Genomic DNA, 25,103 nt, shown 5'->3' with positions numbered 1-25,103 from the left:
AGGATGGAAAAAGAGAGGGAATGATAACTATAGCTATGCAAAAAGAAAAAAAAAAGTTAAAAAAAATATTTTAATGAAATAGAGGTTAGAATAAATAATTTGATGCGAGTGTTTTGAAAAAGTGGTTAAATAAAAAAAAAAGTAAGTTATTATAATAAAATAAACATAAATTTTTGCATAAATTGATATAAATGGTCTAATATTAGGGCTGTCCAGTCAAAATCGGGACCTGACCCACCCACCTCTGACGACCGAATCCGACCCGCCGTCGACCGAACCGACGTCTCCGACAGTCGGCGGCGGATCGCTTCCTCCAGAACCCGACTTTGACGGGTCGGACGTCGGTTCTCCTTCTTCAAAATCCAAGAAACACGATCCGACTGACCCACAAATATTCCAGCGTTATTTGATAAATCCGGCGAGTTTTGAGATGTTTTTTGGCTAAATCTTGGCTAGATCCGGCAAGATTTCGCTAGATCTAGTCGAGTCTTGGCTAGATCCGGCAAGATTTCGCCAGATCTAGTCAAGTTCTTGGCTATTTCCGGCGAAATCTCACAAGGATTTTGGCCGTTTTTTCATCGTCCAGCGAGTTTTGAGATGTTCTTTGGCTAGATCCAACGAGATTTCGCTACTTGGCTAGATCCGACGAGATTTCGCCAGATCTAGTCGAGATCTTGGCTATTTCCGGCGAAATCTCAAAGGATTTTGGCCGATTTTCATAGTTTTCTCGCCTGATTTTCTCTATTTTCCAGATCTCAACTCCGACCGAACCCGACCGCCGCTTGTTGATGTTCCAATCCATCCGAACCAATCATCCTCCCGGTCAGCGGCGGGTTGAAAGTTTGTCCATCCGATCTGGTCGGGTCGGATGCGGGTTGAGCCCAAGCTCGATCCAACCTGACCCGTGAACAGGCCTATCTAATATTTAATCTTACAAAACGAGCCCAAAAACTTCCGACAAAGAGATTATAGTGGTTCAGAGACACACACACAAAATAAATAAATAAATAAATAAATAATAATAATAATAATAATAATAATAAAAATAAAATAGTATTTCCCCAATGAGAGGTCTATTGCCAAAGGAGAAAAGGTTGTCGAATTCCGTGGAAAAATAATAGGAAATTCGAACTTTTTAAGATACTGGTGCATTTGGGTAGAGATTAAAAATTAAAATTATTTTACTATTTAGTTTATTTTTGTTATTATTTATAGGTTTCACTGTACTTTTTGGTACTATTTATAGGTCTTACTGTATTATTTTAACTAACTTTTATTTTTATTTATTCTACTTTTAACATTAATTTTTTAATTTTAATAAAATAAACGGTATCCAAATGTCCCGTTATATCTTTCATAAGTGCCTTTGGCTAATAACCTTTCTTCCCTCAGTCATTGGGAACAAAAAAAAAAAAATATATATATATATATATATATAATAATAATAAGAATAAGATTCCACTTGTCCACCTACAGTGGCTATAATTTCTGCGAACAGTGATGGAAAGCAAAGGAATAGTTAATTAGTACTAAACCCTCCCCGAAAGGAAGAAAAAAAAAAAAAAAGTCTATATCTATATATATATATATATATATATATGTGTGTGTAAATTAATACCGTCATACAAAAAGAAACATTTGACTGTTTTTTTATTTTATATTTTTAATTTCCTCATAATGGCTAGTTTTATATATATACTCGTGTCCTAAAAGCCTTTGGCTAATAACCTTTCTTCCCTCAGTCATTGGGAACCAAAAAAAAAAAAAAAAAAAAAGAGATAAGATTCCACTTGTCCACCTACAGTGGCTATAATTTCTGTGAACAGTGATGGAAAGCAAAGAAATAGTTAATTAGTACTAAACCCTCCCCGAAAGGAAAAAAAAAAAAAAAAGTCTATATATATATATATATATATGTATGTGTGTGTAAATTAATACCGTCATACAAAAAGAAACATTTGACTGTTTTTTTATTTTATATTTTTAATTTCCTCATAATGGCTAGCTTTATATATATACTCGTGTCCGTTTGATATGATTAATTTTGTCAATTTATTTTACTATTTAGCTTATTTTTGTTACTATTTATATGTTTCATTGCATTTTTTGGTGCTATTAATGAGTCTTATTGTACTATTTCAGCTAATTTTTATTTTTATTTGCAATACTTTTAATAAAAAAATTTCAATTTCAACAAAATAAGCGAATTTCAAATGGACACTTTATATGCTAATAAGATTAAATAACGAAGGAACCGTATTCTCTATCAGTAAGGATGGATGAGAAGCTACACACGTGATACTATTGACATATTCAGAAGTGAGGTTTTTAAAGTGATAGATTTTTGTATGATTTTTGTCCATGTGAGTTCTACGTTCAACTATATATAAAGGACTCGGTTTAATTCAAGAGAAGCACAGCTGAATAACCTTCTGTCTATTCTCTCTATAAGAGAAGTTCTTGCAGGTTTCATTCATTTGATTAAGGAAAGAAGCATAGGGAAAGAAGGGTGAAAATGAAGAAGGTAATAAAAGAACCTCGATCTATTTCTTAATTACTTTTTGTATATTGTTGGCATGTGATTGCATTTTAAGTGTCCTTATAATTGTGTGAATTTTTTTTGTAATTATCAATTCAAACTTAATTTAGCGGTCTAACCCTACTTTTCTTTTCTTTTCTTTTTAAAATTTTTTTAGGATAAATCCCTTGTTAGTTTATCCGACAAATAGAAAATTACTAAAAATGGAAACTCCTTGCCCACATCTATAGTCACTTTTATCCGAGGCTTACCATTGGTTGATTTAAATACGCTTTAGCTTCAATTAGACTTTGAAAAACAAGTTTATACAAATAGGGTTTGGTCTAATTAGCAAAGGGTCTATGATATGTTAAAACATAAAGATTTGAATGCCTAGAGAAGATAACTTCATTATTCTATTGTGAAGGAGCAAAAAAAAAAAAAAAAAGAAGATATTCATTGAAAGCATAAAGTAAAACATCTTCCAAACCCTCAGATCAGGAAAGAAAAAAAAACAAAACAAAAACAAGTTTAGATCATACGTACTACAAAGCCAAGTACGGGAAAGATGGAAAGATGGTTAAGGAATCTCACTTTAAAGTTTAAACGCAACGTTCTCTATTTGTATTCCACTGAATATAATAGCTCATGCATTTCTAGTATGCGAAAGAAGCTAAAGGTCAAGAAAAATAGGGAATTATTATTAAAGGCAAGACTTAGGTACATACTTAGGTGCTGTTTCTTAGGTTTTTTTTTAAAAAAATTCTGCTATGTGGATATTTTCTTATGAGATGAAAATGTATTTTTTAAATAAGTAGTCATATGACTGAATTTTAAGAGAGGAACCTAAGAAATAACACCTAAGATATTATACTTAAGTTTTGTTCTATTATTAATTGAAAAAACTTTAGGTGGTGTGTTCTTGTAACAAACAAAAACTCTAACTTAATTAAACCTAGATCCCTTTTTTTTTCTCCTTCTAAATAACCTAGAGCGGTGCTTCTTTTTTCTTTTTCTTTTATTCTTTGAGAAGATAAATAGCTACTAGCTTTGTTTTTTAAGAACCCCAAGAATGTTGTGGTTACATAAAAAGTTAAAATTGAATTACAAAATTTGTAAGGGTTTGCTTAACAAGCATCGGCTTCATGGCAAACTTTTTAGCCTCCACAAATTTAATTTGTTACACTCATGCAAAAAAAAAAAAAAAAATGGTTACTTTTGATTAAATTTATACAAAGTACTAAATTACTTTTACTCACTTTTTGGTTGGTCCAACCATAAAAGAAAAAGTTGAATGATTAGAAAAAATTGAATGATTAGGTGCTGTTTCTTAGGTTTTTTTTAAAAAAATTCTGCTATGTGGATATTTTCTTATGAGATGAAAATGTATTTTTTAAATAAGTAGTCATATGACTGAATTTTAAGAGAGGAACCTAAGAAATAACACCTAAGATATTAGACTTAAGTTTTGTTCTATTATTAATTGAAAAAACTTTAGGTGGTGTGTTCTTGTAACAAACAAAAACTCTAACTTAATTAAACCTAGATCCCTTTTTTTTTTCTCCTTCTAAATAACCTAGAGCGGTGCTTCTTTTTTCTTTTTCTTTTTTTCTTTGAGAAGATAAATAGCTACTAGCTTTGTTTTTTAAGAACCCCAAGAATGTTGTGGTTACATAAAAAGTTAAAATTGAATTACAAAATTTGTAAGGGTTTGCTTAACAAGCATCGGCTTCATGGCAAACTTTTTAGCCTCCACAAATTTAATTTGTTACACTCATGCAAAAAAAAAAAAAAAAAATGGTTACTTTTGATTAAATTTATACAAAGTACTAAATTACTTTTACTCACTTTTTGGTTGGTCCAACCATAAAAGAAAAAGTTGAATGATTAGGAATAGGAAATTGGAATTTGAAAACTATAACTCTTTTTTACAAAATAAGGCTCACTTATTATCTTGCTAAATACAACAAATAAAGGGATCCCAAAGGAATGCTTTGTTTGATCCCCGTTCTTGTCTTTTTTTTTTTTTTTAAATAATAATAATAAAGTGCATTGACTTATGTCAGTATTTTGGTCAAAGAATTCAGTAAAGCCAAAAAAAAAAAAAAAAAAAAAAAAAAAGTGAATCTTTTTACAAAGTTCTAATTCTAATTACTTGCGGTGATAATAAGGATCAGTACTTGTATATTACTATTCAAAGCCAAAAGTAGTGCTTAGTGTTGGGGGGGGGGGGGGGGGGTTGCAGTTATGATTTATGAAAGGGTATACAAAATGATAAAAGAAATTAGGTGAGTTTGGGGTTTATATACGTATGTAAAGATCATAAATTAGAGCTCCCATTACAAAATTCAAAAATATAAATAAAAAATTAATAGTTTCAAAACTAAATACAAATTCTTTGTCCCATATTTTTGTATGTAAATATATATATATATATATATAAAATTAAATACAAATTTTCTATCTTACTTTTTGTATTTTCCTCAGCCCACAGTAAAAATAAAGAAAAGAAAAAAAGAATTGAACCCGGTTTGAGTCAAGGTGGTGCGTGTCAAGTAACACGGAAAAAATACGTTGGTCGTTGACAACTTGACATGAGCGCACTCGTGGAGTCTTTTACACCACGTGGTGGTCTGCGCTATTTTCCTAGTTCTTTCCTCTCATAAATAGTAACACACACTTCTAGGTCTAGCTTATATAAATACCCCACTGCCATAGCTCGCAATCCACACCAAATTGAATTCAGTGCAAGAGAATAGTCTCTCTGAGACATACATACTCAACTCTCTCTCTCTCTCTCTCTCTCTCTCTCTCTCTCTCTCTCTCTCTCTGTGAATTTTGTAGCACACCCCAGCCGAAGCCCCTTAAGTCTGAATCACTTTGGGGTGTTGGGAGGGGTGTCAATTTCAGTGTCAGTATTTTGCAGCAGCTGAGAGTTAAACGTACCCAAAAAAAAAAAAAAAGACTTATCCCTCTCTCTCTCTCTTTCTTTGAATTTGTTGTGCTCTTCTTTTAACTTAGTTTTTACATATTATAAAGTACTCCTCAAACTTTAGGGGCACTTAAGAAAAAGACGTTAAGGGGCTTCTTTTGTAACTCATACAAAAAGACTTGATTTGTTTTGTTGCTCCCTTTTCATAACAAAAAAGATGGTTGATAACACTGCCACAAAGAATCAGCTTCCTCATCATCAAGTTTTCGACATAGATGTTATCCCACACAGCGGATCCAAGTGCTACGACGATGATGGCCGCCTCAAGAGAACTGGTAAAATCCCATGTCATATAACTCTTTCTTAAAGTTTTCTTATTGCCCATTTGGTAAAGCAGTTTGAAACCGCACTTTTTAAGCTTATTTTGTCTAGATACAACCTCCTAATATTTTTCAAAACAACAATTAAAGAAGTGTTTTTCATAAATATATGCCAACCAAAAGTAGTTTGGTGCTTAATGTGTTTGATAGTACTTATTATATATGTTTTTGTTTTTGAACCAGGGACGGTTTGGACAGCAAGTGCTCACATAATAACAGCTGTGATTGGATCCGGGGTTTTGTCCTTGGCTTGGGCCACTGCTCAGCTAGGATGGGTGGCTGGTCCTACTGTGATGTTCTTGTTCTCTTTTGTGACATACTATACTTCCACACTCCTCTCTGCTTGTTATCGTACAGGGGACCCGGTCAATGGCAAAAGAAACTATACTTATATGCACGCAGTTCGATCCAACCTTGGTATATAATTTTTACCATGTTTTGATTTTCCACTCAAATTATATAATAAAAAAAGTGGTTACTTTTATTTTATTTTATTAAAGTTCTAATTTTTATCTATGTTTTTTGACTTTTAGGTGTATCAAAGGTCAAAATATGTGGGCTAGTCCAGTACCTAAACCTCTTTGGTGTTGCCATTGGCTACACAATAGCATCTTCTATAAGCATGATGTAAGTTTATTTTTTATAAAATTATTATACATAGCTACGTAGCTAGGATTTTGGTTTGTTAATTGTTTTTTGGAGACTAATGGGTCATTTGGTTTTTGATTAAACAGGGCAATCAAAAGGTCTAATTGCTTCCACAGCAGTGATGACAAAGATCCATGCCATGTCAATAGCAACCCATATATGATTGCATTTGGCATTATTCAAATCATATTCTCTCAAATACCTGACTTTGATCAGCTATGGTGGCTCTCCATTGTCGCTGCTGTGATGTCCTTCACTTACTCAACAATTGGTCTAGCCCTTGGCATCGCCAAAGTAGCAGGTCAGTATTATGTCTACTTTTTGGTCATTTTTCTGAATTAATCTTACCTTAATTTTGAGAATTAAGTTATAAAAAAAAAAAAAAAAAAAAAAAAAAAAAAAAAAAAAAAAGACTTGGATTCTAATATTTTTTGCTTGATCAATTACCAGAAAATGGAAAGATCAGCGGAAGTATGACTGGAATAAGTATTGGCGCTGTGACTCAAACCCAAAAAATATGGAGAAGCTTCCAAGCTCTTGGGGACATAGCTTTTGCATACTCTTACTCCCTTATCCTTATTGAAATTCAGGTATATATATAAATATCTATTTCCCAAATTTAACTTCTTCTTTTTTTCTTTTTTCTTTTTCTGCTCTTTCCAAATTGAACTAACTAATATAGTATAAAACAGGACACAGTTAAATCACCACCAGCAGAGTCCAAAACAATGAAGAAGGCAACTCTAGTCAGTGTTGGAGTCACAACCCTTTTCTACATGCTTTGTGGTTGCATGGGTTATGCTGCTTTTGGAGACACTTCCCCTGGAAACCTTCTCACTGGTTTTGGCTTCTATAATCCATTTTGGCTACTTGACATAGCAAATGCTGCCATAGTAATCCACCTTGTTGGTGCATACCAAGTTTATTGCCAACCCCTTTTCGCCTTCATTGAGAAAGAAGCAGCAAACAGATATCCAGATAGTGATTTCATCACCAAAGATATCAAAATCCCAATCCCCGGCTATGGCCACTACAAACTTAACCGCTTCAGATTGGTATGGAGGTCAATTTTTGTGGTTGCAACCACTGTGATATCAATGCTTCTACCCTTCTTTAATGACGTGGTTGGACTTCTTGGAGCTTTGGGATTTTGGCCTCTCACAGTCTACTTCCCTGTGGAGATGTACATAGCGCAAAAGAAGATACCAAAGTGGAGCACAAGATGGCTTTGCCTTCAAATTCTTAGTGTTGCTTGCCTTATCATTACCATAGCTGCAGCTGCTGGATCAATTGCTGGAGTTGTTATTGATCTCAAGTCCTATAAGCCCTTCGCAACCAGCTATTAGGTTGAAGTTCAATGCTAGCTACCAACCATTGACCAAAAATTCTAAACAAAGGAAAAGAATTGGTCTTTAGGATTTCAATTCCTCTTCATGTTCATGTTCATGTTCATGTTCATAACAAGCTTATTTAATGAGTGAAGTTAATTTTCATGGTTGTTGCTCAATAGACTTCTGTTAGTTTTTACTATTTTTCATCAAGAAAGGAAAGGGCAAGGATCTTGGATGTATTTATGTGGAATGATAGCACTAATTTCTATCGCAATACTGAATATATGACTCTATTTTCGACCACGAGATGAAGAACTTAAACAAACTTGGGTTCTAATCCATCACTCCCACTTATTGTAAGAATATATATATATATATATATATTTATATATAAAGATAATTACTTAGTTCTTATCACGAAGTGAATCACCAACAATTTACAAAGCAAAGAAAGTCTAAACCATTCATATATGTAGATTGCTTCCATGAAACGAATGGTCCAGTTCCTTTCATTACAATGAGTGTAGGTAGCAAGATTATAATGAATATGGTGCTTCCAGCTACTAATATTACAGTTACTTCCAATAACATAAGAGGCTGTGAGTGCTTTGAGCGTGTAGAACTCCAGAATTACCCATAGAATATTTATCCCATCTTGTGGGCTGTGAGTGTTTTGAGCGTGTATGAGCTTTTGGATTATTTGATGGCATCTCTGTTTCATTGGGACATATGCATCTCTTGTATATGCCCTTTTAGGAGAGCTAAGTACCTATTGTTATAATTTATTATTTTGTTTGACATGCTTGCGTGCAACAACTTAATGAACCTCTAAAATGTAAAACGCATCTCTATATAAAATGATGTTGCAGGCAACATGTCACATTTAACGATCCCGTGTCTTTTGGGAAAAATTATGGAATACTCTGGGAGTACCATAAATTTATAATTCTTCATCTCACATAAATTTTGGGTTCTATCATGAATTTAACTGGTGGAACCTACAATTACATGAGAGGAGGGAGTATGTATTTATGGTATTGCAAAAGTATTCTATAATTACCCGTCCTTAGGGCATTCGTTAATATGCTATTTTAGAAAAGTTTTGATACCACTTTCATGATAATGAAAAATACCTAGGGTACGTTTGATATACTGTAATAGTTCATGTAATAGAATAGTTATTTATGTGTAATAACAATTCAGTCATTTGGTTGCATCTTTATTACATGGATTAGTTACATTGAAATGACTATTCTTGAAATTGGAGAATAGTTATTCCTCTTTAAAATGGATGTAATAGATATTCCTTAATATATATAATAGGTTTTAAAATTAATATATTTTCAAAAATATAAAATTTCCTTATACATTATCTTTTAGAAGCTTTCTATATGTAACAACCAAACTTATGAATAATAATAGTTATTCCATTACAATGTTTTCTATTCCAGTAATAAAGATTACTATTCTTAATGTAATCTACATTCGGTGTACCATATAGGGTACGTTTGGTTTACTGAAATATACATTATAATGTAATAGTTATTCCTATAGTTTAATTATTTAATAGTTTAGTTATATTTTTACTACAGGGAATAAACATTTCTTATGAATGGCTATTCTTTAAAATGAGGAATAACTATTCATCTCTAAATGGGTTGTAATTGTTATTCCTTAGTAGGTGTATTAATTTTTAAAATTAATATATTTCTAAATAAACAAACTTTCTATATGCATATAACAATTATGAAAATAAAAAATTATAAAAAATAATTAATCTCTCTTTCAAATTTAAAAAATATTATTTTTTAGGAAATATAATTACATGAGTAAAATCTTTCCTAAAATATATCTTAAGTTTGATTTAAAATTTTTTTCATTCCCTTGTCTTCAGGGTTTTATTTTTGTGTCGTCATCAAACAAATGAACAGTAATAAATATTACATTACAACATCTTGTATTCCTTGTAAGATATATTCCTATTCCTATATAATTACCGTTACAGTCTACCAAATGTGTCCTTAGGTACGTAGTCCCGGAGTATAGTGAAATGATACTTCCTCCTCTAACATTCATGAGGGACTCCACTATGAATTTAATAAGTGGACTCCACCATTATTGTAATAAGAGGGAGCACCATTCAGCATATTGCAAGAGTTCCTAAAAATTACTAAAAAAAAAAAAAAACTGTTGAAAAATTAGTTGCTTAATTGTTTTTTTTCCTAATAAAAAGTTTCTAAATATATTTCTTAAATTAATATCCTTAAGACAACCATTAACTTTTCTTTACATATAATATTACCTCTTTTACTATAGCCAATGACAGAACAAGTTTTAATTTGCTTTAGGATTTGTTTGGAAAGAGAGAGAAACCAAAGTAGACAGTATATCTCTTATGCCGGTTCATGAAGTGAGCTCATGAGATATTTATTTGAGCAAAACGGATCCAAATCTAAAGTTAGGGACTACCAAGTGGCAACCCCAATGCTCAAAATGAGTATTGTAGTGTATCTTTTTCATTTTTCTTTTATTTTTTTGTAATAAAATTTACTTTAAAATAAATAAATAAATAAATAAATCTGCCTCTAGCATGTTGTGTTGTAATAAATCCAGCTGTTTATCAAGGTATTTGAATGTGCACAAAAAAGGTCCCATCCGCAATGGCCAGCATAAATATATATATACAAATGGCATAATTGGTATCTTTATAAACACCTTTGAAAGTGCACATTTATATTCACCACTGACAAATAAAGGACCATGCACAATCAAGACCACACAATGCAAACTATCGAAAGGTATAAAGTGATGGATCATGAGCCAATAGACAAGTGATCTAATGGTGGGGGGATGGGCTAGCTTAACTAGCTAGATATAGCTTGATACCGTAAGTACAACCATGATAAAGCTTTATGGAGAATCCAAGAATATATGATAGAACTTATAACAGAAAAAGAATGGTCAGCTTCGGCATCTAATAACCATCCAAGTGAAAAGTCCCCCCACCATTTTAATAATGGTGGTGAAGAAATACAACTTGAAACGAAATTCTTCCATGGACAATAATGCATATCTAGAGCATGCTCGATCTCCATTTTGGGATCCAAATTTTCCATAGGGGACTTGAAACGCATAGTATACACTAAGATGTACGGACATTTAATTTAAGGTGTTGTACTCATATCATACCAATGAAATACTTGTTGTTTTTTGTTATAATTTTTCAAAAATTACTTATGTCACTGTATCTTACTCGTACTCATATCCATTCATCATAGAATATACAAGTAATCTAGAGAAAGGAAAAAAAGTTTGGAAAAAGTAAAAGAGCCATTCACATGAGTGATGAATCTCCAAACATGTACAGACTACAGAACTACTCACTCAACCTCAAATTCATCATCGTGGTTACAGGCTGAAGTGCCTGGTCCATGATGTTATAAAGAAAATTTATATAATATATGGTTTTATTGTGATGCCATTATGTGGAAGATATGGAGAATCTAGAGAACAAGGTTTAGCCGTTTAGCATTTTTTTAATCCTCTCTTTCTTTGTTTAACAATACATAACCCTCCCTTAATGGTGATGTATAATTTATAGTTTTATAAATTTTTTTTTTTGTCTTTATTATTTGCATATATGATATAGCATCCTCTTGCTCTTTTAATTGCTTTGTAATTATATTTAATTTATTGTTGATCCTATTATAATATACATGGCCTCTCTTGTCTTTTGTGTAAAATCTTCATAATTCAAATATAATCCCTCCCAAAGTTATTCAACATTGGTAGGATATGTAATTAACAACATAGTCAATTCACAATTAAAAATTTTATAAATTTATAATTGAGTAGGAGGCGTCGGTCTATCACCATTCATTTGTTTACATTATGCACACTTTTTTTTTTCTCGTTTACAATAAGTGAGGGTGTGAATTATGAGCACTAACTGTATAGAGAATCAAATAATATTATTGAACCATAAAAATTCTTATTGTTTACATATAAATAATGTTATTGAACCATAGGATTCTTAGTGTTTACATATATATAACTATGAATTTCAAACTTTCAGAATTGATTGTTGGCTCGTGTTCCAAGCACTTAGTCTTTTCTTTTGAGCCCCACATTCATTAAGAGTATATTCTTATTATATGAGTTTATATGGGACCTAATTTGGGACTGAACCTTATTTATCTCATACGTCTTGAGTGTTGGAGTTTGGCTTTGTTTTGCTTTGGCAAGTTTATTTTTCTTCCTCTTTCAAATTTTTTGCTATTGGACTTAGCATTCTTAGGTTTATATAGCGGTTTGTGAGTATAGGGTTTTTGGCATATATATATATATATATATTAATTATTTTTAGGTGAAGTACATTAAAGTTTTCAATTTAATTCAAACACTTATAATATGTATTGAATTTAATTGTTCTTGAAAAAGAAAATAATGTTTGTGTTTACTTGGTCAATACATTTATGTGTTTAAATTTAGTAAATTTAGTTTGGAAACCTAATATATATTACATATAAGATACAATACTTAAGTTCTGCCTTTCACTCTTCAACGTCTTTTCTACTCAAATAGACTTGAATTCTATTTGATTCCATCTTCTCTCCTTCACAGATTGCTCGTATCTCTCAAATAAGAACATACTGTTCGATTCTCTTTCCATGTTGAAAGTATAAGATTTTACAGAAGGTAGTTCTTAAATTTTTGTATATGGAAGTATGCTAAATACAAAGGTTGAAGCTAAAATACTTAGGGGTTGTTCAACCAAAGAACGTTCTCGCCCTGAGTTTTACTCTAAGTGCTAAAAATCAATATTTAAGAATAATGCATTCATGTAATTCTATAGTCTAGTGAGATTATTTTAAAACATTAATTTAAGTTTCTGTTTTTGTTGTTGATTTTCCATATTAAACTATTTCTTGATTACCAATCCAGCCTTGAATATATATATTGTTTGTAGCATTAGTGAATCTTTCCATGTAGTAACAGCTTTTTAGCATTAGTGGCTGGGCCAATAGAATATAAGCGAATCTTTCCATGTAATAATTTCTGAAACACCTCAACTGAATTAGTAGGTCCAAGAACTCTTTCTAGTGTACCACTTCTGGACTGAATTGCCCTGTAGTGTTTAGGACACACTTTGTCCTTTGTAAAAATTAACCTAAAGTGGAGACCCTGTTTAGTAAGCGCACCCAAGCACAAAGTGCTCTTGATTCTCTAAAAACTTTCTTTAAGCAATCGTTATATATTGCACTTTTCTCATGCACTGCAAAGGACATAATCATATGGATATGTATGATATTGTGATAAGGGCACTTTCCCCATAAAGAATTAGAAAGCAAGGGAAAGATGGAAATTATGGTTAGTAGTTTTCCTCATCAAATTTGATCATTGAGATCATCAAATATAGCTTTTCTTGTAATGATACATGGCGTATCTAAGAGCTGTCCATTTTACCCAATGACAAGAAAAGAAAAGTAGTATGATTACATGTAATATGAAAAATGGGCACATGTTTTTGGACCTAATAGAAAAGTAATTTGACTTGTTTTTGGGGCTGCAACTTTGGAAGAAGAGGTAGTGGGGGAAGGCGGCCAAACCCGCCGCTATCGGAGGCTTTTGGAGCAAAGTGGTGGGCCTTCAATCGCAATCGTAGGATGAGCAAAATAATTTTCTGGTATTACTTTTCTTAAGGTCCAATGGTAGAAAAATCTCTAAAACACTTTAGTGGGTTGTTGGTGGAGTGGGCTTTTTGGAAACTCCCTATCACGCTTCTTTTACCTAATTAAATATGAAAAAAATGTGTTATATTCTACTTAGCTAGTCTTTTATACCATAATTACTACTTTATTAGTAGTGGAGAGGTAAAGAAGAATCTCCAAGATTCAAGGCAAGGCTAGCTAAGGTTCTTTCACCATTTTACTGTACAATTTTTCTTGGAAAATGTTTTGTTTACATATTTTTTAACATTTTTACAACAAATTTTATGTGTTAAGTTGTTATTGATACACAAAAAAAATAATTTTAATAGTGGATTCAAATTATAACCAACAATAGCTAACTACCTAGAATTTGTTGTGATTTTAGTCTTTTATACCATGATTACTACTTTATTAGTAGTGGAGAGGTAAAGAAGAATCTCCAAGATTCATGGCAAGGTTAGCTAAGATTCTTTCACCATTTTATTGTACTATTTTCTTTGGAAAATGTTTTGTCTATAATATTTTTCAACACTTATCTTTTTTCTTTTTCTTCTTTGACTGAAAGGTAAAATTCAACGCTTAACTTAAGTGTTAAGTTGTTATTGGTAGGTAAAAAAGTAATTTCAGTGATAGTTTCTAATTATAATCAATAACAATTTACAATTTAAAATTTATTGTGAAAATATTGTGAAAGTAGAATATCTCATTTTTAGGAACTATTGCTAGCACAAAGATAAGCGGAAATCATAATGATTTTGTAGATTCAAGCTTGGCCTTTCTTTAAATAAATTTCAACTAAAAGGGGGAAAAACAGTTCGGGTTTTGATAAAATCAAGAGAAAGTAAATCGAGTATTAGCTTGAATCAATGGATGGTTCATTTTAAATCATTTTGCCACCTTACTTGGATCGTGTGACCACATGGTGATGAAATATAGTGACATATATGGATGCGTAAGCATTGTTTAAATAAAAAGGTAATGCAAGTGGTTTATAAAGTTGATTACCATTTTATAATTTTGACGTATAATAATAACAAAATTTGTAATAGATCCACAATCAAGTAACTAAATTTTATTTTAATCATCAAGCTATTACAAATGAAGAAAATTGGTAAGGAATGCTTTAAGGACATTGATTTAAGGGTTTCAAAAAAAAAAAAAAAAAAAAAAGGACATTGATTTAAGAACAAATTTTAGAAATATTTTATGAGAAACTGATGAAGCAATTATTTTTGTTGACAGTTTTTTATATTTTCTATAAAAAGGAGAAAATGGGCTTTTTGCCCCCCCCCTTTTTTTTAAAAAAAAAAAAAAAAAATCCAGCATTTTGCCCATTTTCTCAAACTAATTAGAGAAATGTCTCTGTTTTGAAACCCGATTTTCTAAAAATTGAGTTTTAGTTTAAAACTCGATTTTTGGACAATCGAGTTATAACAAACTGAAAATAAAAAATAAAAATAAAAAATTCTGGAACCCTGTCGTGGCGTTTTAAGGAAATCAATAGCGACATTTAAGACCTTATAGTAGCGTTTTGGAACTCGAGCTTCATGAATTCGAGTTCCATGGTGACATTTTAGTGACCCTATAATAGCATTTTGAAGCTCGATTTTTGGACAATTGAGTCATAACAAGGGCATTTCCCTAATTAGTTTAGGAAAGAGGGCAAAATGCTAGATTTTTTTTAAAAAAAAGGGCAAAGGCCAATTTTCTCCCCTATAAAAGTGACATCATTTTCCTAATATTGTCTATTAACAATTATTCTAACTTCTAAGAGCACTTGTTAACATAATTAATGAATAAAATATATGATATTAATTCTTTTTGAAATACTTAGTGCAAGCCCAACTCTTAGGATCCTTATTTTTTTGGTCTTTATTATGCATGCCGAAATCATGTAATAATTTTGATATGATAACTTAGAAGTCTTGTTAATCATTTAGTTTTAATTAATTTGTAGTTAAACATTACATAATGATTGCTTTTTTTTTTTTTTTTTTTGAGAAACAAACACACACACACACAAGGTAGAGGGAAGGGGGTTCTAACACAAAGACATACCACAACTCTACTAAAAAAAAAAAAAAAAAAAAAAAAAAAAAAAAAAACCAAGCTAACGGAAACCACAAAATTAAACTTTAACTCAAGTTTGCTGGATAAGCCTTACCCTTCTTTTTAGATTGATTGCCATTACTTTTTATACGGAGCAGTAAGATGTCCACAGCCAAACGGTCCAGCTAACAGCCATTAGGCCTAGTTAGAAACCCATAGCTTGTTCATAACATGTGTTTGGCTTAATACTAACATGTTGCTTATTATGTATGCTGTTAGAGTAAATTTTTTATGGTTTGTCCATAACTTTTGTGAAGACCATGATAAATTTAAAATCTTGCTTGGAATTTTGTGATGGACAAAGTAGAAACATTGAACATAACAATTAAAACTAAAAGATTTCCCATAAAGTCTTGAGAAACGATGTATGAGAGAACACTGATTTTTATTTTTGGAGTTTTCAAAGTAAGATATGCAAATGCTTAAGGCAAATTTCTATAACTAATAAATAGGGCTGGCATTATACATTTTGAAGTCTAATGTGATAAATTATAATGGATTTCTTAATATTGAAATAAGAATTAATTAGTATTTAATTTAACTTTTATATGTTTTAATTAGTTTTAAAAAACCGGCTTTTTGTTTTTTAAGATGCAAAATTGTTAATCTAATTTTCGAATTTAAGTTTTATTCATAGCTTCTTTATATGTTAGGAAAATTAATTATCAATAATTATTTAGCACATTCATAACAAATATATAATGAAATTTTTTTTTACCATATCCGATGGGGAACTTTTTAACTAACTCCATGGTCAACCTTCTGAAAATAATCTTCTTCCGAAACTAAGCTATGTCTTTCGAATGTAAGCTACGTCTTCTGAAAGTAAGCTACATCTTCCGAAAATACTGACTTGTCAGAAATGGAAGACTTAAATGCAACAAATGCAGCCTATCACGTCTACTCCAGTAAGTCATCTGTCACATACAAGAATGGATGAGTAAGCACTTGCGAGCCTAACCTTGACATCCGTCCATCACCCCCATGGACAAACGGGTGAAGATGGGCATACGAAGCCTACTTAACTACTATATGCTCGCATACTAGCTATTACCTAAGACTCTCCTACATTCACGCAAGTGCCGGCAAAGGGATAACTCCCATCTTCTACAAGTCAGTTGAGGGATCTCCTACAAGTCAGCTAAGGGATAACCCCCATCTCCTACAAGTCAGCTGAAGGATAACCTAAAATCCCTACAATTCGGCTAATGTGGTCATCCATAGACCCCTATATAAACACCAAGATACCCCAACTTTGAGGTACGTGAAAAACAAGATTCAAAATCTCCTACGTTTTAAGAGTCCTAAGAGATCTTGTGAGGTACTGACTTAATCATCAAAGGGTCGTTGGCTAGTAGGTCGACCCTACACTGGTGCTCTTTGAGAGTGTGTTCATCCTTGCAGGTCTTCAGGAGGTCTTTATTCAGACCGTCGGCTCATTGACGATTTTTTATGCATCATCAATATCAATCATCATTCTATAATTTTGGAAAAATTTTATACAGATTTGGAACATTATGTTCATTTAGACTGTGTTTGGCAATATGCAAAATGTTTTCCGAGTGTAAAATATTTTCAGTTGAATATATTTTACAAAAAGGGAAATATTTTCAATTGTTTGTTTGTGTATTGGAAAATTTGCCAAAAAAGTATTTTAGTTTTTGGTATTACATGTAAAAACCTATTTTCAAAAAACCTAGCCACTATAGTCATCATCATAAACCCAACCACCATTGGCCACTACAAACCCAACCACCACATAACCAATTGAACTGAAAATCAATATCAATATCAAAACCCACAACTCACCACAATTGAAACCCACAAACCACCCCAACCATCGATCCACCACCTCCAGTTGGCCACCATCAACCCACCACCCCCTAAAACAAAATGTATTTTTAGCGACGAATATTAGTGAGGAAATACTTTTCGTCGCTAAAAATACAGATTTAGCAACAAAATATGGATTTCATCACTAATAATGAAAAAAATTATAACCTTTAGTGACGAAAAGTAATTTTCGTCACTATTGTTGATCTGAAATATGGATGCCAGCGGGTAAAAAACTTGGTGCAAACTTAATTAATCTATAGCGATGAAATATTTCATTGCTAAAAGTTGAAATTTTTAGTGACAAAAAATTTCGTCGTTGTAGGTGTTGCTATGAATAGTATTATTGACAAAAATATTTTTGTCACTGAAAAGAAGAATTAGCAACAGAAAACAATTGTCGCTAAAAATAATCAAGGTTTTTCATTTCACAGTTTTGGTGACGAAATCAAAATTCATCTCTAAAAGTAGGCTATAGCGAAGAAATCTAAAATTCATCACTAAAAATTGTAACAAAATCTAGCTTCTTTTGCGATGAAATTAGAATTTGTCACTAAAAGTATGTTATAGTGACGAAATTAAAATTTGTTGCTAAAAGCGTAACAAAAATTGGCACCCTTTTGCGACGAAACCGGAATTCGTCACTAAAGATGTTACTATTAATATACCTGGTTCAGTTTTTTGGATCAAACCCTAACATTTCTCTCTCTCTCTCTCTCTCTCTCTCTCTCTCTCTGTGCCATTCCTACTGCCGTTCACTGCGTCATCAAGCTCCCTTCGCCACCGTTCACTGCACCATTGAGCTCCCATCACCGCCGTTCACTATGCCATCCATCTCTCTTCCTCTTTCTCTCTGAATCAAAGCACGTTACTGCTGCCGAAAGAGGACCACGTTGTCGCCAAAATAGGACCACGCCTTCGCTGATTGTTTGGGTTCTTCAAGCTCAAAGTCCTCTCCCCCAAGCTACATTGTTTGGGTTCCCAACAACGTTGCTCCTTATCGCAATTTCTCCTTCAATACTTTTTTTATTTCACAACTCTCTTTTTGACCCCCTATTTGGTTTCCAAGAAAACCATCGGAAAATTAGGATAATATTTTTTTTTCTAATTTATTTGCTAAAAAATGTCTTTCACATTTGGATTTGAGAATCTGCTGGAAATATAAATTTTCTATTTCTAATTTATTTGTTGAATGTCTTCACATTTGGGAATTTGCTGGAAATTAAATGTTTTGTTTCTAATTTCATTGTTGAAAATGTCTTTCCATTTGGGAATTTTCAATCTACTGGAATCTGTTTATAATTTATTGCTATGTCTTTACATTTGAGAATTCTCAGTTCTGATAAATGTCTTTACATTTGGGAATTTTCAGCCTACTAGAAGTTTATATTTGCTATGTCATTATCTACGTTATTTATGGATTAACAACTATCATTGTGTTATTGTGAATAACTCTAGTTCATACATGGGAGTTTTTATTATTTGAGCAGGACTTTTATTATTTTGAATCTTCATTTGCATTTTGATTGAGGTTTTGATAATTGAGCTTTTAAGCTAAGGTTTGTGACGAATTAAGATAGCAATTCTGATTGCTTTATGTGTTGCATTTGGGTGTCGAGCTAAAGGGACTCAGGGAGCATCCACCTTCATTTGCATTTGATTGCTTTTTGTGGGTTCTGAATTTTTGTTTTTGCTTTTCCGTCTTAATTTTTGTTTGGGGTCTTTTTTTGCACAATAAAATGACATATTGGAAGTATAAATCAATGCTATAAAATCTAATATGGATGCTGAAATGGAGAAGGTGATTGATGCTCTACTTGTTACCATTCCTTTGTAACCTCGTAGGGGTTTAATAAACTCAAAATATTTTGATAATGGTATTGAATGGTCACTTGGTTTCACTTTATGTAAAAGGTGATTAAAATGTATGCAACCACCTTTTAAATGATGATCATTTATTTGTGGAGATGCTAAAAGTCTAAAAAGGAAGGAAAAAGAGAGCCTTTAGAGTCAACAAATTTGATTTCCATATTGAGACTATATTATTTTATCAAGTTCTTAGAAATGATAACTGAATATTGGGAATTATTATTAAATATAGTAAAACATATAAGTTTGAGAATGGATACAAGTCTAGTTTAGGGGGGAAAATAATTGTCTACAAATCATCATTAGTACCAGTAACTTACAAGCATAGTAATTTTTTATTTATTTTGTTTTTGGCTGGAAATTCATTATTTGTTTGTGGTCACTTTGGATTTCTTTGGTAGAGTTGTGTGTTGGCTTAATCATAGTTAGTGATTTCTTATTAAATTCTTGAAAATATTATATTTTGGGATGTTGATAATTGGTTTTGTAGTGAGTTATTGTGTTGGAGCAAGCAGGTGGCTTGCATGGTGTTATAAGGTGGTTTAAATTCATATTGAGAGTGTTTCTTATTATTTGGAATTGTGAATGGATATTGTTGATTTATATGTGATGAATATTATTTAATTGTTTTCAATACTTGTAAGCATTATATATTGTGATGTTAATAATTAGTTTTGTGGTGAGTTGTTGTGTTGGAGTAAGCAGGTGGTTTATGTGGTATTATAAGGTGGCTTAAATTCATATTGAGAGTTTTTCTTATTTTTTTGGGAATTGTGAATGGATATTGTTGAATTGTATGTGATGGATATTATTTAATTATTTTCAATACTTGTAAGCATTATATATTGTTTTGTTGAGAATTGGTATTGTGGTAGATTGTTGTGTTGGAGCAAGCGGGTGGCTTGTATGGTAATATAAGGTGGTTCAATATCATATTGGGAGTATTTCTTATTTTTTGGAATTGTGGATGGATATTTTTGAGTTACTTTTGTATGATTATATTAACATTTTTTGACAAATATTTGTTAAATTTAACAACGTCCCAATGGATCATATGACAAGCCTCGGTTCTTTTCATTAAAACCCTATGAAATGGATGATTTTTATGACTTTTTGAAATCAGTTAAGTATCCGGATAGCTATGTGGCCAACATATCAAGGTTAGTGAATGCTAAAAATGGTAGATTATCTGGTTTAAAAATCCATGACTGTCATGTGCCATTACAACGAATTCTTTCAATTAGGTTGCGAGGGTTTACAAATAAAGACATTAGTATTGTATTGTTTGAGTTGGGAAACTTCTTCCAAGACTTAAGCTCAAGGACCCTAAAGCGGAGTGAATTGTAAAAACTAGAAGAACGTATAGTTCTCATACTATGCAAGCTCTAGAGGTTTTTTTTCTCTTGTATTCTTTGATGTTATGGTCCATCTTGCTGTACACTTGCCTTGAGAAGCAATTCTAGGAGGCCCAATGCAATATCGATGGATGTACCCAATTGAAAGATAATTAGATTCTTTGATGCATCTATCAATTGTATCTTTCTCATATAGTATAAAATCACATACTCCCAATACTTTTTCCTCATAGGTATCTTAGAAAATTGAAAATATACATTTCTGTCTAAGCCCGACTAGAAGGTTTGATTGTAGAGACTTACATTCTTAAAGAATGTATTAACAACTAGTCTTTGTATACTGATAGGATCGAAACTGTGCATAATCGAAGGGAAAAAAATGAAGATTTTGGTGGATCTAGCGAAGGATTGACAATTTTTTCATAGACTGCCCGACCTATCGGGGGTTGGCGGAATGATGGCAACTTGTCTCGTGCATTGCTTGATACTACTCATTGGTACTTGTTGTACAATAGTCTTGAACTAGAGCCTATTTAGAGTATGTGATTTCATATGCATATATTGTTTGATCAAGTTTTGAATATTTTCTGCAATGCAAATAAATCACCTTGTTTTGAATAGTGAACACAAAAGCACATTGCATAATTCTACTGGAGAAGCCATAATTCAAATACAACATCAAGAGTTTCCCAAGTGCTAATTAATGTCACTTGTTGTATGTCATTATAGATGAATAGATTGAAAGTTAATGAGTCATTAGAAGCTACTAAACAGTTATGGTCATTAGCAAATGGTCCTAAGCTGCATGTGAAGGAGAACACAGTTTATATGGTTAATGGTGTAAAGTTCTATACAAGGGACCTAGACAATCGCTGTGTAACCCAAAATAGTGGTATATGTACCGAAGGGGACCATGAGGGAGAAATGCACGACATCTATTGTCATATGTGCAAAATTTGGGAATTAGAGTATATGTTTCTTCATAAAGTTGTTTTATTCCAATGTGAATGGTACAATATTGGTACCAACGGTTGAAGGAGAATGATAAGAACCGATGCACACTGCACGTGCATTGTTGTCACAAGTCAGTAGTATCAAAATGACCATTTTATACTTCCTAATCAAGCAAAACAAGTTTTCTACCTTCATGATACCAAATTGGGTGAACTTTGGCAAATTGTGCAATGCATCCAACATAAGGGAGTGTTTAATATCCAGGAAGTCGGGGATAAAGAATCCAATGTTAATACAGAAGATAGTAACCCATTCCAACAAGAAGCGATTGATGTTGTCCCTATCAATGTTGAAGACAATATTGAGTATTGTATGAGTGATGTTAAAGCTGAGGTTATTCTTGAAGGTGGAACTTCAAGAGACGCTACTTAAAATGAAGAGCATGACATAACTGATGATGTTGATATGGATTATGACATGTAGAGTCTATAAAAATTATCTTAAATGTTTTGTGCTTTTCTTGATCTTGATATAGTTAATGATGTGGGTTATGATTAGTCATTTAAGTAGCAATTGTTTTAAAATTTTGTGTTTATCTTGAACTTGATATAATAATGATGTGGATTGTGATAAGTAGAATATTAGTAACAATTGTGTACTTTGCACTTGTCTTGATTTTGATATGAATAATGATGTGGATTATGATATGTAAAGTTAGTAGCAATTTCTTAAAGTTTTGTACTTATCTTGAACTTTATATGAATATTGATGTGGTCCTTTGTTGTATTGAGTTAGTAACAATTGTGTTAGAATTTTGTACTTATGAATTGATTGATATGGATAATGGTGTGGATTATTATATGTAAAGTTAGTAGCAATTGTACTTATCTTTCATGTCAATATATAGTTCCGAAAAATGCCCAAAAATGCCAAATACACTCATAATATACCTGTAAGGACACGATTTAGTACCGAACCAAAACAGTATCGGGTTCGTACATAAAGGGCCCAGACAATATGATTTTTAGAGCGTGGGTGTAAAGAATTAGGCTAACTGTAATCTATCCTCCAAAGACTCAATTTCATGAACGTTCAAGATTTTTCAGTTGATACTCTGGATATTCCTCCTTAGTGACTAGTACCAATCCTTCTTTCTCTTCTCCCTTTTCTCTCTCTACTTTCCGTCTCTTGTTCTTTTTCTTTCTTTTTTCTGTCTCGATCCCTCTCTCTTTCATGTTCTTCTTTTAGTTTATATATCTCCATTTGCGCTCCATCCTCGCCACACACGTGTAGGTTGGGTTCGGAGGATTTCTTTCTGTCCCATCTGGCACCTCCTGGAACTTCCTATGGGCAGCTGTAACGCTGCTTCCCCACTGTTCAGGTATCACCTCCACATTAATGCGGCCAGAGAGTTGGTTGAGAGGTCATTAATGCGGAGGTAGCTGTAGCTTCAGATATTTGTTTGCCTTATCTCTTTCATCTTTAGTCGGCTACTCTACCCTTTGAGATGACTGAATTCTGAGATCTGATCGCAACGAGACCACGTCCTGATCGTCCTCGGACGCGTTCTGCCGGGGACCATGGTGTCCTCGGACGGGTATATGGCCTCCGATGGGCCACTGGCCCAACAATCCTGAACCCATTCTGAATCCTATGGGCCTATTAATCGAACGATCCCCACAATACCGAAATATGAAATGACAAGATTGGATAGAATGAGGCAAAACCAAGAAAGAATTGATGCTTTGGGATTGAAGCACATCTCAACTTCTTTAAAGGATTTTGCTCAATCTAATTGTGCAAAAGGGAAAAGAAATAGAGTTAGTGTTGTGGTAGATGATGACGATTATGCACCACCTATTGGTGACGATGACAATGATGATGAGTCGTCTAATTCTTTAATCCATAAGGTATTATGTATGTGACTTATTGTTTGCTATAATAGATGTTATTGTTATTAGAATGATTATATTAGATAATAACTTTGTCGTTCCATTATTTGTAATAACTTTATTCCTCTATATGTATGTTTGTTAGTTACATATGGCACCAGGACAACTTAAATGCTCGCGAGGCGAGACATCTTTCCCAGTGGTCCAATCTACAAGAACATCATCGGGGCCACCTCTTGAAGCAATTCCTCCTGTCCAAAGTTCCTCTAGTACGGAGACACAGCCTACCGGCACATTAGCTAGCACGACTGGTAATTACATAGAACACACTTAATTACAATTGTATCCTATCTTTACTTTTGGGATTATACTTCACTTATTTTAGCTATAATGTACATGGAATGTATAAGTTTTTTACATTGATAATGTCTAAATAAGATTTACTAGGCAAAATACTCATGGAACAACACATGGTATAGTAGTACGAACACTTGTTGAGAACAGTGGTAAGTTGCTAGTACGTATAGTTGCAAAGTATGCTGCTCTTGTTGGGGAGAATGCATGTAAGCTTGTCAATGAAATTGGCATACAAGTGTGAAGTAATATGTCCAATTACAACGTGAAAAATTGGGAAAATATTGATATTGCTGCTAGAGATGTGGTGCTTCAAAATGTCACGGTAATTTTACATTGATAATGTCTAACTCATCTTTGTTGTCACTAAGCATATTAAATTCATATAATAATATTTTTATAATACATATATACTTCATTTCACAGGATCAGTCTGAGCTATAAGGAGATTCCAACTTAGTGGCGAAAACATTTAATACAAAAAGTGGAAGATTATTGAGTAGCAGCTCCAACAAGTTGCATCAGGCTTATAAAGACCTCGTAAAATCTCATGGTGCTGACTATGCAAGAAGCCACTCACAAAAGAATGCCACACTTAAGCAGTGGACTGGACTCATTGATAGGAAATGGACCAACGACAAATGGCCGGTAAATTATTTATGTGTATAAATTTATTATCCAATGTTTACTATATTATGTTGTTAAATGATTAGACTAATACTTAGATGAAGTAAATGTATAGTGTAAGATTCATGATCTAATAAACATCTTGAATATTCTTTATTAGGTAAAATCAGCAAAAAAATCTCTGAAAATAGGAAAAAAACTTCAGGCAAACATAGATGCGGGACAATGTCACTTGCTATTAGGGTAGATAAAGAGGTGTGTGTTTTTTTATTTTCTTAAACCTTAGTATATTACATGTTGTGATTAATTAACAATATCTATCTAACACTCGAATGTTAATTAACCAGACAAATAATAATGGAGGTCAAGTTCCTAAATTAGCAAAAATATTCAAAGATGTTCATTTCAATCCAAATACAAATATGTGGATACACCCTGAGGATGAAGCGACATATGTATGTATATCACTACATCCCTATCATTTTTGTAAACCTATAACTTATGTAGTATCTATATTGTGATTGTTTGTTTGTTTCTCTCTTTCAAATGATAGGAAACTATGTTCAAAGTGCAAGAGGAGCATTGTCAAG

General features: G+C 32.4%; 1 protein-coding gene across 1 annotated transcript; it reads left to right on the top strand.

Annotated features, from left to right (window-relative positions):
• Window positions 1-2,426: 2,426 nt before the first annotated feature.
• On the top strand, window positions 2,427-8,083 carry LOC115960806 (amino acid permease 3-like). The gene is made up of 7 exons (XM_031079796.1): window positions 2,427-2,524; window positions 5,668-5,785; window positions 6,014-6,247; window positions 6,364-6,457; window positions 6,565-6,779; window positions 6,929-7,068; window positions 7,171-8,083. Exons 1-7 carry the CDS (start codon window positions 2,516-2,518, stop codon window positions 7,822-7,824), a joined length of 1,464 nt encoding a protein of 487 aa, XP_030935656.1. The 5' UTR covers window positions 2,427-2,515; the 3' UTR covers window positions 7,825-8,083.
• Window positions 8,084-25,103: the final 17,020 nt, after the last annotated feature.

This window comes from Quercus lobata, chromosome 9, assembly GCF_001633185.2.
Source record: "Quercus lobata isolate SW786 chromosome 9, ValleyOak3.0 Primary Assembly, whole genome shotgun sequence".
In the NCBI taxonomy this organism is placed as follows: domain Eukaryota; kingdom Viridiplantae; phylum Streptophyta; class Magnoliopsida; order Fagales; family Fagaceae; genus Quercus; species Quercus lobata.
The sequence above is the reverse complement of the archived record's forward strand: the minus strand, read 5'-3'. Positions and strand labels throughout refer to the sequence as shown.

Coding starts and splice junctions, on each gene's coding strand:
- LOC115960806 (XM_031079796.1), top strand. Junction 6,248..6,363: donor CGCAGTTCGATCCAACCTTG/GTATATAATTTT, acceptor TTTGACTTTTAG/GTGTATCAAAGGTCAAAATA. Junction 6,458..6,564: donor GCATCTTCTATAAGCATGAT/GTAAGTTTATTT, acceptor TTGATTAAACAG/GGCAATCAAAAGGTCTAATT.